This window comes from Canis lupus, chromosome 4 (genome assembly GCF_048164855.1).
Source record: "Canis lupus baileyi chromosome 4, mCanLup2.hap1, whole genome shotgun sequence".
NCBI lineage: Eukaryota > Metazoa > Chordata > Mammalia > Carnivora > Canidae > Canis > Canis lupus.
In genome coordinates this window covers 14,809,886-14,823,058 of record NC_132841.1, presented here as the reverse complement: position 1 = coordinate 14,823,058, position 13,173 = coordinate 14,809,886, and the positions used below count along the sequence as shown (strand labels likewise).

The 13,173-nt window shown below is 46.1% G+C and overlaps 1 protein-coding gene across 3 annotated transcripts in view; it reads right to left on the bottom strand.

Annotated features, from left to right (window-relative positions):
- Positions 1–950: 950 nt before the first annotated feature.
- ARID5B (AT-rich interaction domain 5B) overlaps positions 951–13,173 on the bottom strand; it is a 178,514-nt gene continuing 166,291 nt past the window's right edge. For all 3 annotated transcript variants that reach the window (XM_072823215.1, XM_072823217.1, XM_072823216.1), the window contains 2 exons: positions 10,905–11,103; positions 951–7,257 (listed from right to left, as the gene is read on the bottom strand). In XM_072823215.1, the coding sequence (XP_072679316.1) occupies positions 5,035–7,257; positions 10,905–11,103 (2,422 nt within the window). In that variant the 3' untranslated portion in view covers positions 951–5,034. The remainder of the gene's footprint in view (positions 7,258–10,904; positions 11,104–13,173) is intronic.

Here is a 13,173-nt window from a genome sequence, read left to right as displayed (position 1 = left end):
TTCTTTCTTCCTTTCTTTCTTTCTTTCTTCTTTCTTTCTTCCTTTCTTTCTTTCTTTCTTTCTTTCTTTCTTTCTTTCTTTCTTTCTTCTTCTCTTTCTTTTCGTTCTTCTTTCTTTTTCTTCTTTCTTTCTTTTTCTTTCTTTCCTTTCTCTCTTTCTTTCTTCTCTTTCCTTTCTTTTCCTGTGATAAGCCAAACTTTTTCCTGCCACAGGGCCTTCGCACATGTGGTGCCCTGTGTTTGGACTACTCTTTTCCTAGTCAATTCATACTCTTCCTTCACATGTCAGTTAGGTCACCACTTCCTCTTCATGCATCACTTTAATTTACCACCCTCCTCTCCCCCAGAACTAGGTCAGGGTGAAGTTTTGTATTTACATGGGTGACTACTTGATTAACTCTTCCTCATAAGATATATAAGCTCCAGAGACAATCTTTATCTTTTACTCACCATTGTATTCCCAGCTCCTAACACTATGCCTGGCAATTGATGCACGAGTAAATCTCTGTGGACCAAGTAAACAGGAAGTGACTTTTGTCATCTTCCAGGAGAGGACTATGGCATACAAAGGAAGTCATGGACTTGAGAGCTCTGGGTTTAAGTCCTGACTCTGATGGTTTGCGAGTCAGGTGATCTGGGGTGAGTTGATTTACCTTTCTCAGCTTTAGTTTTCTCATCAGTAAAATGGGCATACTGTATTCACATGGGGTTGCGAAGACTAAAGACACTGTATGCCAACTGGGCACCCGGCAGGTTCTTTTTTTTTTTTACCCGGCAGGTTCTAAACAAACTACAGACACCATCCTCACTGATCCTCACTGCCACCGCCACTGCCACCACCACCATCACTGTCACTACTGTGATCCAATTTGGAGATAATGGGGTGGAAAGAGCCCTTGTGAGGCCCCAGTACTCCTCAGGGAAAAGTAACAGATTGCTCACACCCAAAAGGAAACAGATAGTAACATTTTTTATTAAATATTACAGTGGATCAAAAAGTACAAAATATCTCTTGCCTGCTATGTGATTGGGAAACTATTGGCACGTAATACAGTATCAAAAGCAGTAATAAGTACAATTTGGAAAACATACAAAATTGAGTGTTTATAGTTTGGCTCAGCATTCTTCTGGTAGTGTTTAAACTAATGCAAAGGTTACTCAATAACCTCTCCATTGGGAAACTATGTAATATCACTGGGCCATGTTGCTATATACAAATAATCACCTTACAGAGCATAGAGGTTACATAGCTGGAATCACCAAAAGTATACAATATTTACAACACAGGAAAGTTTAAAAAAGTATAAACAGCCAAGAGATTATGCTGCTATTTTTCAGACATATTTCAACCATGGGGAGACAAGCAGAATATCAAATACATCAACAGCCAACACTGGAATTTAAGTGCTCAAGATAATCATTGCAATGGTGTGGGTCTCACCAGGGCAAACTTGTTCCCATTTCTCTTTAAAACTGGGACAAGAATAAAACTGGACCAGATGGGACTTGGCTGACCACCACCAAATGTGACTTTGTGGGACAACAAGTGAAGAGAAAGAAATGGTTCTCTTTGAAGGCACACTACATAAAATATTTTTGTGGGATCACCTCGAAATTTCCATCAGACACACCAACACACTGAAATACAGTACTTGAGAATTCATGCACCAGGTCAGAAAGTTGTAAAGTCAACATTGAGTTTTAACAAACCCTTCTGTATATGCCCTGATAAACAAGTGAACTTAAGAGCTTCTAGCTAGTAAATAAATAAGTCAGTCCTGTGGCAAATATTACAAGTTCCAATCACTTACTAGAAGAATACTTAATTCTGAAACTCAGTTGGGCTGGGATAGGTTTTTTTTTTTTTTTTTTTTTTGGTTTTGTTTTTTCGTTTTTTTCTTTTTTTTTTTTTTGTTGTTTTGTGTTTTTTTGTTGTTGTTGTTGTTTTGTTTTATTGAGTTGCCAAAAGTTAAACCAGAAGTTGCATGGAAAGGTTTTTCTTTTCTTTTTTTAAAAATATTATTTAGAATCTCCAAATCTCCAGTAAATCATGGACTTAGTGCTATTTTGAATTGCAACATTTCTTGGAAGCCACGCTCAGTAAATAGATTTATGACTCCATTGCCAATTAGATTCCACAGTTTCCTTTACTAAACTACCAATAACAATGGTTTGATTGCACAAAGAAAGGCTTGTGCAATTCCATTCAATAATAAGGCCCCTTGAACTCAAACAATGCAAACAAAGCCCTATTTAAGACTTTTTAAAATGTAGTTCTCAGCCAATGAAGAATTCAATGGTCTTTTTGAAAGATTTCCAAGATCTCTGTCCGGAGTTTTAAAACAAATAACACACTGCTTCTGTTGGGAATGTATACCCCCATTTCTCTTTATTTGTCCTGATGTTTTGCCGAGGGTATGAGCTTCCTCAGACAGAAACAGTGAGTCTCCTCTCGGAAGAGATGAGAAAAACAAAAGCTGGACTCTGTTAACATTGTTTGAAAATGGTGTGATCGAATTCCAACATGATGAAACCAGACTGAAATCACTGTAGTGGGGAAAACAAATGCCCATATTCCAAACGGATAGGTGAGGTCCACTAGGGACAGAAGGCCCCCATCTCTTGGAGACACAAACTCCTAGAAACCGCACACCATCTAGCCCATGTCTGCTGCGGAAATGCTGGAGATTCCTTGTTGTTCCATGTCTTCTGATTCGGCCACCATTCACTCTAGTGCAACTTTCTTCTAGGTGTCCTGGCTAGTATCCTGCCAGCTGGAATTGAGATCTCTTTCCCCCTCTATCTTGTGCAATAGCAGGATAATCTGCACTCACACATTTATAATCTATATTCTACTAGTCTATCTATGGTTCTATTAAATATATATATATATATTTAAATATATATATATATGTGAAATTCCACAGGAAGGTAAATAATTAATTGAAGCAAATGGAACTCTTAACACTAGATCTCTACATTCTTTTGTTTCCACCTTTGGATATTAAGTATGTTACATTGAATATTTGGCTTCATATCATGGAGACATTTCAATACAAATGCACGGCATGCATGGCTTTGTGTAAGAGCCGCAGTGTCATCGTTTACCAGTTTTGATTATTTTGCAGTCGAGTTACCTATTTAGAAGTTGAAAATTGTCATCAATTTTCATAGAATTAAATATCTCAGAGGTAAAAGACTGGTTAACTATGGTTCTAATGTCTACTGGGGAGTGTTGGAGGAGGGGAGAGGGCTGGCTGGGGAGTTCATCAAAGCAGTCTTTATCAGCAGGGATGGGACTGGGAAAGAAAAATCCACTCTGTATCGATGGACTTTTAACAGGCTTAGAAAATGTATCCACCTTGACCCTTACAGCTCAGCAGCAAAGGGAATAATGTGGCAAGAATGACAATCCACACTCTCCACATCTTTTGACTGCTTGAACAACATGACCATCTCTTCCAACGATAAAAGAAATCATCAAGTGGACCGTACTGCCAGGCGGTTAAAACCACGACTTGCACCACCAAATATGTGTGCACACACCCAAATCTAACGCCCCAGAAACCCAAAGAAGAGGACTTTCTTTTGAAATGGGTAATCCAGTATGCCAATTATCCCCAAAGATGTGGCCTGGGAGGTTCTTCTCGGGAACAACCAGAAGCCAACTCGATGAAGGCAATGTGGCTACCTATTACTCAAAAGACCATGGCCCAAGGAAGGTATCTGGTTGGTGCCCGGGCCTCCAGCTGCTGGTTTTCTTCTGGAGAGACGAGCTCCATCTTCTTCCCAACCCCCTTTCCCACACTGTTTAAAGGGATCAGTGCCAACACCAATGTAAATCATTTTGGCTTCTGTTCTAATTTCTGAAATTCCTAAAATATCTGTGCAGCCCACAAATATGTCCTCTAGACTCTTGTTATTCAGCAGCTTGCTGCCGGTGAGGTTTTTGTTTTTATGATTCCTCTGGTATGTAGGACAGTTTCACAGCCTAGATAAGGTAAGTACAATGCTCGATATTTTCACAGACCCCAATACTTCAAAGCAAAGCATTTGGCCGGGTAAGCAGTGTATAAGCTCTTTCAACTATGCCACTTATGAGGAACAAAATCCTTAAGTTGCGGATCTGCAAAGGAACATTCTTTGCACTATTGTGTGCTCAACTGTTTCTTTTTCATTAGTTCCACTAGAATCAGTTGCTTCAATTTGTAAACAATAACTTTACCACCCAAAGCTGCTCAAAAATGATAAGATGTGGAAAAAATTACAAACACACATCAACAACTAGGACAGTCAGTCAGCCTTGAAAACAAAACAAAACGAAATAAAACAAAACGAAAACAAAAGACCTGCAAACAAAAGCGATACTGTTTAATTAAAAAAAAAAAAAAAAAAAAAAAGGACAAGGAGGAAGTGGGAGAAAATGGAACTACCTGTATATAAATTAGGTGAGCGAACAGTGATACGGGTAGTTTTAAGAAGCAAATATATACAGTCATTTTAACAGTGTTTACTTCTCTGGATTGTTTAATAGTGTCAAAATGAAAGATCTATTGAAGTTTCACTATACATTGCATTGATTGAACCTTGGAGAGTTTTAGGAAAAGAGGGGCATCCCTTGGCAAACGCTTTGCCAGTCTTCCTTGCCCCTTCCTGTGAAACGCCTGTCCCTTTTACTTATTTATTTGTTTTTTGCCCAGATTGTTCCTGACCGTCGGAACTCAAGACGGGGTCTCCTAAATTCTTCCCGGGTAACGCACCCCCCTTCGCGAGACCCACGTGCACAGTGAACCATCCAGGTGCAAGGGCATCTGCGGTGGAAGGGGCTCGGGACTGACCGGCCAAGGCGGCAGGCGTCCCAGAACAAAGCAGCTCAGCTCAGCTCTGTCCACCTGCCTCCGCGGCCCCTTAGGCGGGTCGGCCCGCCCCCGGGCTTAGAAGGAAATACTGACTCCTAAGGCCGCCGCCGCCGCCGCCGCCGCGCCCGGGGCTGCGAGGGGAGGAGCTCCGCGAGCCGCGCCGGCCCGGGCCGGGCTCACAGTTTCGTGCTGGGGTGGACGGACGACAGCTGGGAGGCCGGGAAGGCAGCTTGAGGGTTGATAGCAGCGAGTGGGTAAATGCTGTTGTGCAAAAGGTCCCCGTACGAGCTTCCCACGGGGGTGGCCGCAGCCAAGTGTCTGTAAAGCTGCTGAGAATTTGTCGGCGACGTAAAAATCCCCCTTTGCATCACGAGCGAGTGGAAAGCCAGGGGCTGCATGAGCGGAGAGAGCACGGTCTGGTTTTTCAAGTACTGCAGCGAGTGGGAGTAGCCGGCGGGCAGCCGGGAGCCGAGGCCCGAGCCGCACAGGCTGCCCGAGTACAGCCCCGGGAAGATGGGCGAGGACAGCGCCGCCTTGTGGCCGTCGGCCGCCGCCCCGCCCGCGCCCGCGCCCGCGCCCGCGCCCCCGCCCGCGCCCCCGCCCGCGCCCCCCGGGCCGCCGTGCGCCGCCGCCGCCTTGCCGCCCTCGCCCTCCAGCTCCGCGCCCTTGTCCTTCCCGCAGGCCTCCTTGGGCGGGTCGAGCGGGGACACGGCGCGGGCCTTCTTCCCCGCGATCACCAGGTCCAGGTCCTCCAGGCCGCGCTTGATGGGCCGCGCGGCGCCCACGGCCTGCGGGCCGGCCTTGCGGTGCAGCACCGGGTGCACCATGCCCTCGAGCTTGCGGAAGCTCTCCAGCCTCACGTGGTGCGGCCGGCTCGCCCTGGACAGCGGCTCGGGGTACTTTTTGGGGGCCGACAGGGTCATGGGCGAGACCCGGCAGGCCTTGGGGTGACCGTCTCGGCTCTGGCCGTTGCCCGCCGGGAACTGGGGGGCGCCCTTGCTCTCCTGCGGCCCGGGCGCCGCGTGGGCCAGGCCCAGGACCTTGCCCGTGGGTTTGTGCAGGTTCTTGGGGAGGCTCAGGTCCGTGGGCTGCTCGTCGGCGGGGGCCTCGGCGGGGGCCGGCTTCTTGTCCTGCAGGTGCAGCGAGGCGAGATAATTGACGTGCAGCTTCTCCTGGTGTTTGTGGGCGGGGAAGGAGCTGTTCTCCGACTCCCTGTACGCGTCCCTGCAGGCGTACTTGGAGGTCTGCTCGGCGTGAAGGTGGTGCTCCGCGTGCCGGTAGAGGCTGTGCAGGTGAGGCGACGAGTAGAAGTCGGCCAGGAAGCTGGGCACGTGCGCGTGGGGCAGCGCCCTCTTCTCCAGCAGCTTGTCCTTGCCCTCCGGGGCGTCGGGCTTCAGCGCGTAGGAGTCGGCGAGCGGGCCGAGGTGATGCTTGGAGAAGCTGCAGCGGTGCGGCTCCGATCGCCCCAGCTTGTCGTGCTTGAAAAGGTCACCGAGGCCCTTTCTCTCTTCCGAGGCCTTGCTTCGGAAGCTCTGCACGTGCTGAATCACCGACGGCCGGCTCACCGCCGCGTGGTCGCTCCCCTGGCCCGGGTGGGCCTGGGGCAAACCCGAGCACAGCTCGTCCCTCGGGATCAGCTTCTTTTTGCTGATCAGAGGGGGCGGGGAGCCGTAGGGGTAGCTGCCGGAGAGGCCGGCCCCACTCACTTGGGACAGGAGCTTCTTCTTGGCCAGTGGGGACATGATGCCCGGGTTGCCCCTCGAGTAGAGCAGGGGCGTGTAGTTAAGCCCGTGGTTCTCGTTCATGGGCCCGGTCAGGTCTTTGTCCTTGAACATGTCAAAGGACTGAACCACCAGGACCTTCGGGGTCTGCTTGAGCGCATTGTGGATGTCGTCACTGCCCAGCTGGTCCACCTTGACGGTGCAGTTGGCGATGTAGTCGGCCATGGCGGGCAGCTTGTCCTCCTCCAGCTCGCTCTGGCTGGCCAGAGGCGGCTGCGCGGCGGGGAAGCCGGGGAAGGGGGGCTCTTGGGGCTCGCTGTCCGGGCTCTCTGCAAAGCAGCAGGGCTGGGGCTCTTGCTTCGAGTCCGCAGGGGCACTGGGAGAGGTGAGGGGCTGCTTGCCAGCCCCGGGGCCCAGGGCCGGGCCCCTGTCAGGGGCGGCAGGGGCGCTGGGCAGCGGGGGGACAGGCCCCTGCTCCCCCGCCTCCTCTGCTGCCGTCGCACCGCCGGCACCTTGGTCTGCGTCGCTGTCCTTCTCGGGGTCCGCTCGGGACCCCACGGGCCTCGCCGCGAAATCCTGGTACCCTTCCATTTTTCTCTTCCCCTCTGCTGCTGGGAGGGGCTCAGTGATGCTCTTCTGATTCGAAGTCTCTTGTTCCTTCTCTGGCTCTGACGAAACCTGATAAGATATTTCAAAAGGCGGTCAGAAGGAAGCCAAGCGCATTGACACATTTTGCTATGAAGCAAAATATTACACGCAGCAGTTTTTCTTGAAAACAGGCTTGTCAATCAGCTCGGGGAGTATCGGTAAAGCTTTATTGCCTCCCGATCACAGCTCTAAACAAAGAAATCTAAATTACGGAAACATTGGGCTAGACACGCAGCCTCGCCAAGTCCCTTGCGAGACACCTATCAGAATCGCAAAGTGGTATGTACTGATGGTATACAACCCTATCACTCCTTGATTCCAATATATAGTTTAATTCTGAGGTTGTTTTCTTGTCAAATCAGTCAATTATCCAAATGGGTTTTAAATTACATGTTGTGCTTTATGACACTTTGGAGAAAGATTTTTTTTTTTTTTTCCCTAAGCATCTCTCTTTCAAAAACCAACCAACAACCCCGTGTCAACAACAAGCAACAAACTTACTAGAACCCCTTGCCCTTCTTTGAGAGGGCAGATCCCATCCCAATGCGGCTGGTGCCATGCATAAAATTAGCAACGCGGAAGTGTTCATTTCTACCCGGTGCCATATGACATGCAGAAAATGGTAAAATATTGGAAAATTATGCAGATGCCACACCAGCCTTGTCTACCTGGGGACAGAAGGACTCGAAGCCTGCTGCAGCAAACTACAGTTCTATTAAAGCTAAAAATGAAGTTATCAAAATTCAGCCAGTGAGCACCACCACAAATACAGCTTTTCTATTCACTGGAATACATTGTAGTCAATGAGATGGATGCTCTTTATGTGTCCCTATTGACAGAAATTGTGGGCACAATTTGACCCATTCATTGCTTTATGTAGCTGTGCAAAGTTTGACCTTAGAAGGTCATTTTAACTTTCCATCTGTGACCCAGCTGGCTGACAAGCCCTTTCAAAACTGTCACTCTGCCCTGACATGTCTTAGAGAACAGTCACAAAACAGTTGTATTGAGCTGGTCTTCTACCCGGAATCCCCGCCCCCCCCCCCCCGCCCCCCCCCACCTCGGGCCCCACTCCATCTCGTCCCTTGAACATTGTTCTTCTTTGTTAAGAAAAGAAGTGTCGACCACATTAACATCTTTGGGTAAAACTGAAGATGCTGGTGTAGGGATGCACAGAAACAAAAATTTTAAGGAATCAAACCCTTTCGGAGATCCACTTGAAGATATCCCTGTCTTTGAGGGATGTGTTAGACCTAAGAGCTTTTGCTTATCATCTTTCTCTTCTTTCCTTCCTTCCTTCTTTTCTACCTTCTTCCTCTCCTCTCCTTTCCTTTCTTCTCTCTCTCTCTCTCTCTCTCTCGTACTAATAGCTGCCTTTTCCAGTACAAATATCATTACTTGTTCTACATTAACAATCACCATTGGTCTCTTGAGCTCATACACTACATGAAAATACAGAAAAAGGAGTCTGGCAAGGGAAAAAGGCAAATTGCATTTAAATGTTAGTTTCTGATGGGGCTGTTGTTTGAAGTGAAGCTATAGGGGATATCAGTCTCATTGAAGTGTCTGTGACCTAGGCCTTTGGTTACAGGGCGTTCTATGGTTTTCATCGTAAAACCCCCAGAAGAGGGAGCCTGCTTCTCCCTTTGCCTATGTCTCTGCCTCTCTCTCTGGGTCTCTCATGAATAAATAAATAAAATCTAAAAAAATAAAAACAAAAACAAACAAACAAACCCGAAACAAACAGGTTTAGGGGGTCTCTGAAAACTAGGCAGAAAAAACGTGATGACCTTTTTTCTAGGATGGCATTTTATGATCTTCCTTGATAGGTTAAATGGTACCTTCCCACCAGGCAGCTTGCAATCCAATGACCTGAAGACAGTGGGTTTGACTGGAAGAGCTTTATAAAAACCTCCTATCTCCATTGAGTTTCACAGCTTCATATTGAAAACATCAAAAATTAAGGACCATAAAAACCGCAATGACAGCAATAAAATCCAAACCCCCAACACCCAGTCAATGAGAAGGAATACACGTGGTCTAACACATGGGTGTACATTGGAGGTGGGGAAGCAGTTCTTACCATATGGGCACCTTGGAGAGGGTATGAGATGCCAGGTTGTTCAGGTGACCTGATCATGATAACCCTTGACACTTACAGGGCCCCAAGGCATTGGGGCCCATAAGAAACAGGGAGCCTGAGGGCCTTAAGGGTTTCTTTGAGCTGGAGGGAGTCGGGCCCTACTCTTGGTAACAGGCATCTCCCACACTGATGGGCTTTAGGGCAGTGGGCTGAGGATTCCACCCCCCACCTCACAAAACCACCATTTCAAACTTCATCCCCAAAGTGGAGCCACTCAAAGGTCAGCTGGCCTCTGGCCTCAGTTTGTCCTCTGGTGCTCTGGCAATGCTGTACATATGGTATCTAACAGAACTCACTGATCCAAAACCCTATAATAAATCACCAGGCCAACAGGATAAAGGAAGAATGGAATGTGAGCCTTAACTTGGAATTTCCTTGCTTTTGGCCATTTATGTTGCAAGCTTGCAGATGTTTAGAAATCTCTGCATCATCTCTTTCCCCCCATTTTTTTAATTACTGAAGCTTAGAATAATTATGAGACAAAAATAAAAACAACAAAAAAGTCTTTTCTTGGTACTCCTATCATCTTCTTAAACAGGAGTCAGTTGGGTAGGTTAATTTCTAGTTAGGAGGTTGCTGTGTGTTGTGTTTCAAGCCAATGTTTAATTAAGGAGTCTCTTATGTGTTCATTATAAACCTGATTTTTAGGGGGTGTTTAATATCAGTACCAAAATTCCCTCTGGGGTTGAATCCTAGAACATGCTGTCTCCAAATGTGGCTGCTAAGTTTTTTTGTTTTGTTTTGTTTTTTATGGGCAGCAGGGTTTTTTATTATTCATGTTGAAACAGAGCCCAGATCAGCCTCCATGACCGGCTGTACGCTGACAGTAATGGCTTCTACCAAAGAGCTGCTGGGGGCTGTGGGTAGCTGGGACTGGTTTTAAAAGGTTCAGAAACTACCTGTTAACATGAGAGATAATAATGGTTTCAGAGGAACAATTTCAAAATTCTCCCATAAATAATATGTACTTAAGATGTTTCTAAATTGGTCTCAACCCAAGGCTGTTGCACAGAGGTCAATTCCGGGAGGCCAACAAATCTCTGAAGTTTTGAGGACAGTCCTGCAGAGACACGGCACATCACTTCAACATTCCTCCTCGCTAGAACCCACAAAAGTGTGTTTCGATGTCACACCAACTCCTCACATAGACTGGCTGTGAAATGGCAAAGAAGCCACATCGTTCACACTGGAGTCCCTTGGCTTCAAAGAGCTGAAGCTCTGGCTCCTTCTATCTCAAAGCTGGCATTCGCTACCTGAGCTTTCTGTAGGATGATCCCATCTTTCTAGATCTGATTCCTGGCCTATCCCATGTAACACCACACACTGCGTTCCAGCTCCTGAGCAGACCCAGATCCACCTTCTGGGGAACGGTGGGGCTGAGACGGTCTGATTTCTCAGTCTGGGGTTGCGGGTGTGCAGGCACCGGCTGTGACGCGGGGCTTCAGGAGACCTGGGACAGGATGAGTCTCACAGAGGGGTGTGTGTGTGTGTGTGTGTGTGTGTGTGTGTGTGTGTGTGTAGGACAGCAACTCACCTCTGGTGATTCCTGGGGCTTCGGGGCATTCTCTTTTTCTTTCTTGCTCTTAGGGATTTCATGTTTGATGCGTTTGGTTCCTGATACTTTTGTTTTATTCTCATTTTCCTGTGAACTGTTCTCCTGTTTCCGAGGTTTGATTGGAGGCAGGGGCTTATCTTCCTCCCCTTTAATAAACCTTTCATACGGTAGGATTAATCTGGAATGACATCAGAAGACACGATCAATCATGAGAGGCAATTCCGGGAGCATCGATGCTATTGGGGTTTCGTTTCTTTTCTCAATACAAGCAGTTTATTGATGACTCCATCTCCAGTGACACCAGCGCATTTCTAGAAACTTACTCCACGGTTCAGGGATATACTCCCTCAGTCAAAAACCAGTACCTGGTAACATACCTACTTCTTTGCAAGACATCTTTGTGGTTTTGTGAATCTATATACCAAAGATGCCGACGGAAGCGCACGAAGTTAACATCATTATCATAGCTTGTGAAACAGGGCTAAGTGCCAACAACATCAGCACAGCAACAAGAGCAACACTCATGACGGCTGCCATTCGTTTATCATTCTGCCAGCAACTGCTTGTTGAGCACCTACTGTGTACTCAGTGTTCAAGGCACTGAGATACAGCAGTGAACAAAATATTCAAAGCCTCTGACCTCATGAGGATGATTAGTCTAGGAGGTACTAGTATGTGCCAGGTTAGTGTCCTAGATTATTCCATGTCATCTCCACATCTTTATGGAGTATTATTATAACTGTCACTACTACTACTACCACTGCCACTACTATTATTATTTCCTTTTTAACAGATGAGGGCCCCAAAAGGCTAAATAATTTGCCGAAGCAGCACACCATTTGTTAGAGATGGAATTTCTGCCTGCCTCCAAAGTTGATACTTCCATTCATGTCAAAATATTGACCAGACACTTCAGATAAAGAGGCTAACGGGAGGCAAGCACAGTGGGGCTGAGAGACAGCTGTCTTCTCCTGAGCTCTGAGGTGGGTAGGGGATTCCGGTATGAGCTCAGTTTTAGGGTGCCGAATAAAAGAGTCCCCGGTCAACAGGAGGGCGGACAGACCACTCAAGCCACAAAAATCAGAGGGCTGAAAAATTCAAGCGCTTTAATTATATAACTTTTTAAACAAAGTACATAAAATTGTTCTAAAAAGAGAAACATCAAACAGCTCTAGTTTTAATCTGTTTTCCCTTTGCGACATAGCTCTTGATCTGAAAGGGAAAAATAGCTGATGTAATTAAAAGGGATGGATTGCATTACAATCTCAGTTTCAACTTCAGTGATTAAAGTTTTTATAATGCATTTGGTATGATTAATGACTCACTGTGGGATTAATACAAGACTCAGCCTTAAAAATATGAACTTTAATACAGCAAACATAATTTGTTTTAAATAAGACAAGTTGACTCAATGAAGAAAATGTACTTGGCTTCTAAACAACATAAATCTGTTCAAATATTGGGAACCCTAATTATTTTTAAACTAAGACTTCCAGGCAAAAACTTCTTGGGTTTGGATATCTGTTAGCTATCCTGAAATTGGTTTCTAACCACGCAATCTGGATCTCAGCCCCTTAAACATACACAACTGTTCAGGTTTGCGAGTACAGACGTGGGGCATTTGTGATAATATTTCAGTGTTTAATAAAATACCAAGTAAATTATGGGAAAATGAAATCCCAATTTACAACGTATTAGAAACAGAATTCGTTTACTGAGCATGCTCGGACAAGGTATGTGCAAGGAGGCGTGAATAATAGTTTCGAGCCCTCCATCTGGCAGTGGGCCAGCCATGAAGATCAACACAGCCCATGGGGAATAGTTATCTTCAGATCCCATTACAAACTGAGTTTAAACATGTTACAGCTGCTAAAACTGGAAACTGTTCTCTCTATGTCGACTTACTAAAATAATATATGGCTGCCAAATACCTGCTTCCCACTGTAATATTACAGTTAATGTTTATATAATAAAAAGCATAACTAAGCAGAAGAAGAGAGAAAAAAGCAATCTTGTTCATACTTGAATTTATCCCGTCTCGTCTATAAGTCCCCAACGTTACCCCGATCCCTTTTATCTACACAGTCCTGCCAGGGACTCGATCCCCTTTAGCAGGTTGGGGATTACTGTCTGGGAGCCAAACACATCAAATATTTTAAATTGGAAAAAAATATTTTAAATAGACTTTAATGAAAACATTTTTTATTGTTGGGACAGATAGGTTTGTTTTACTTGTGTTTGGTTGCCA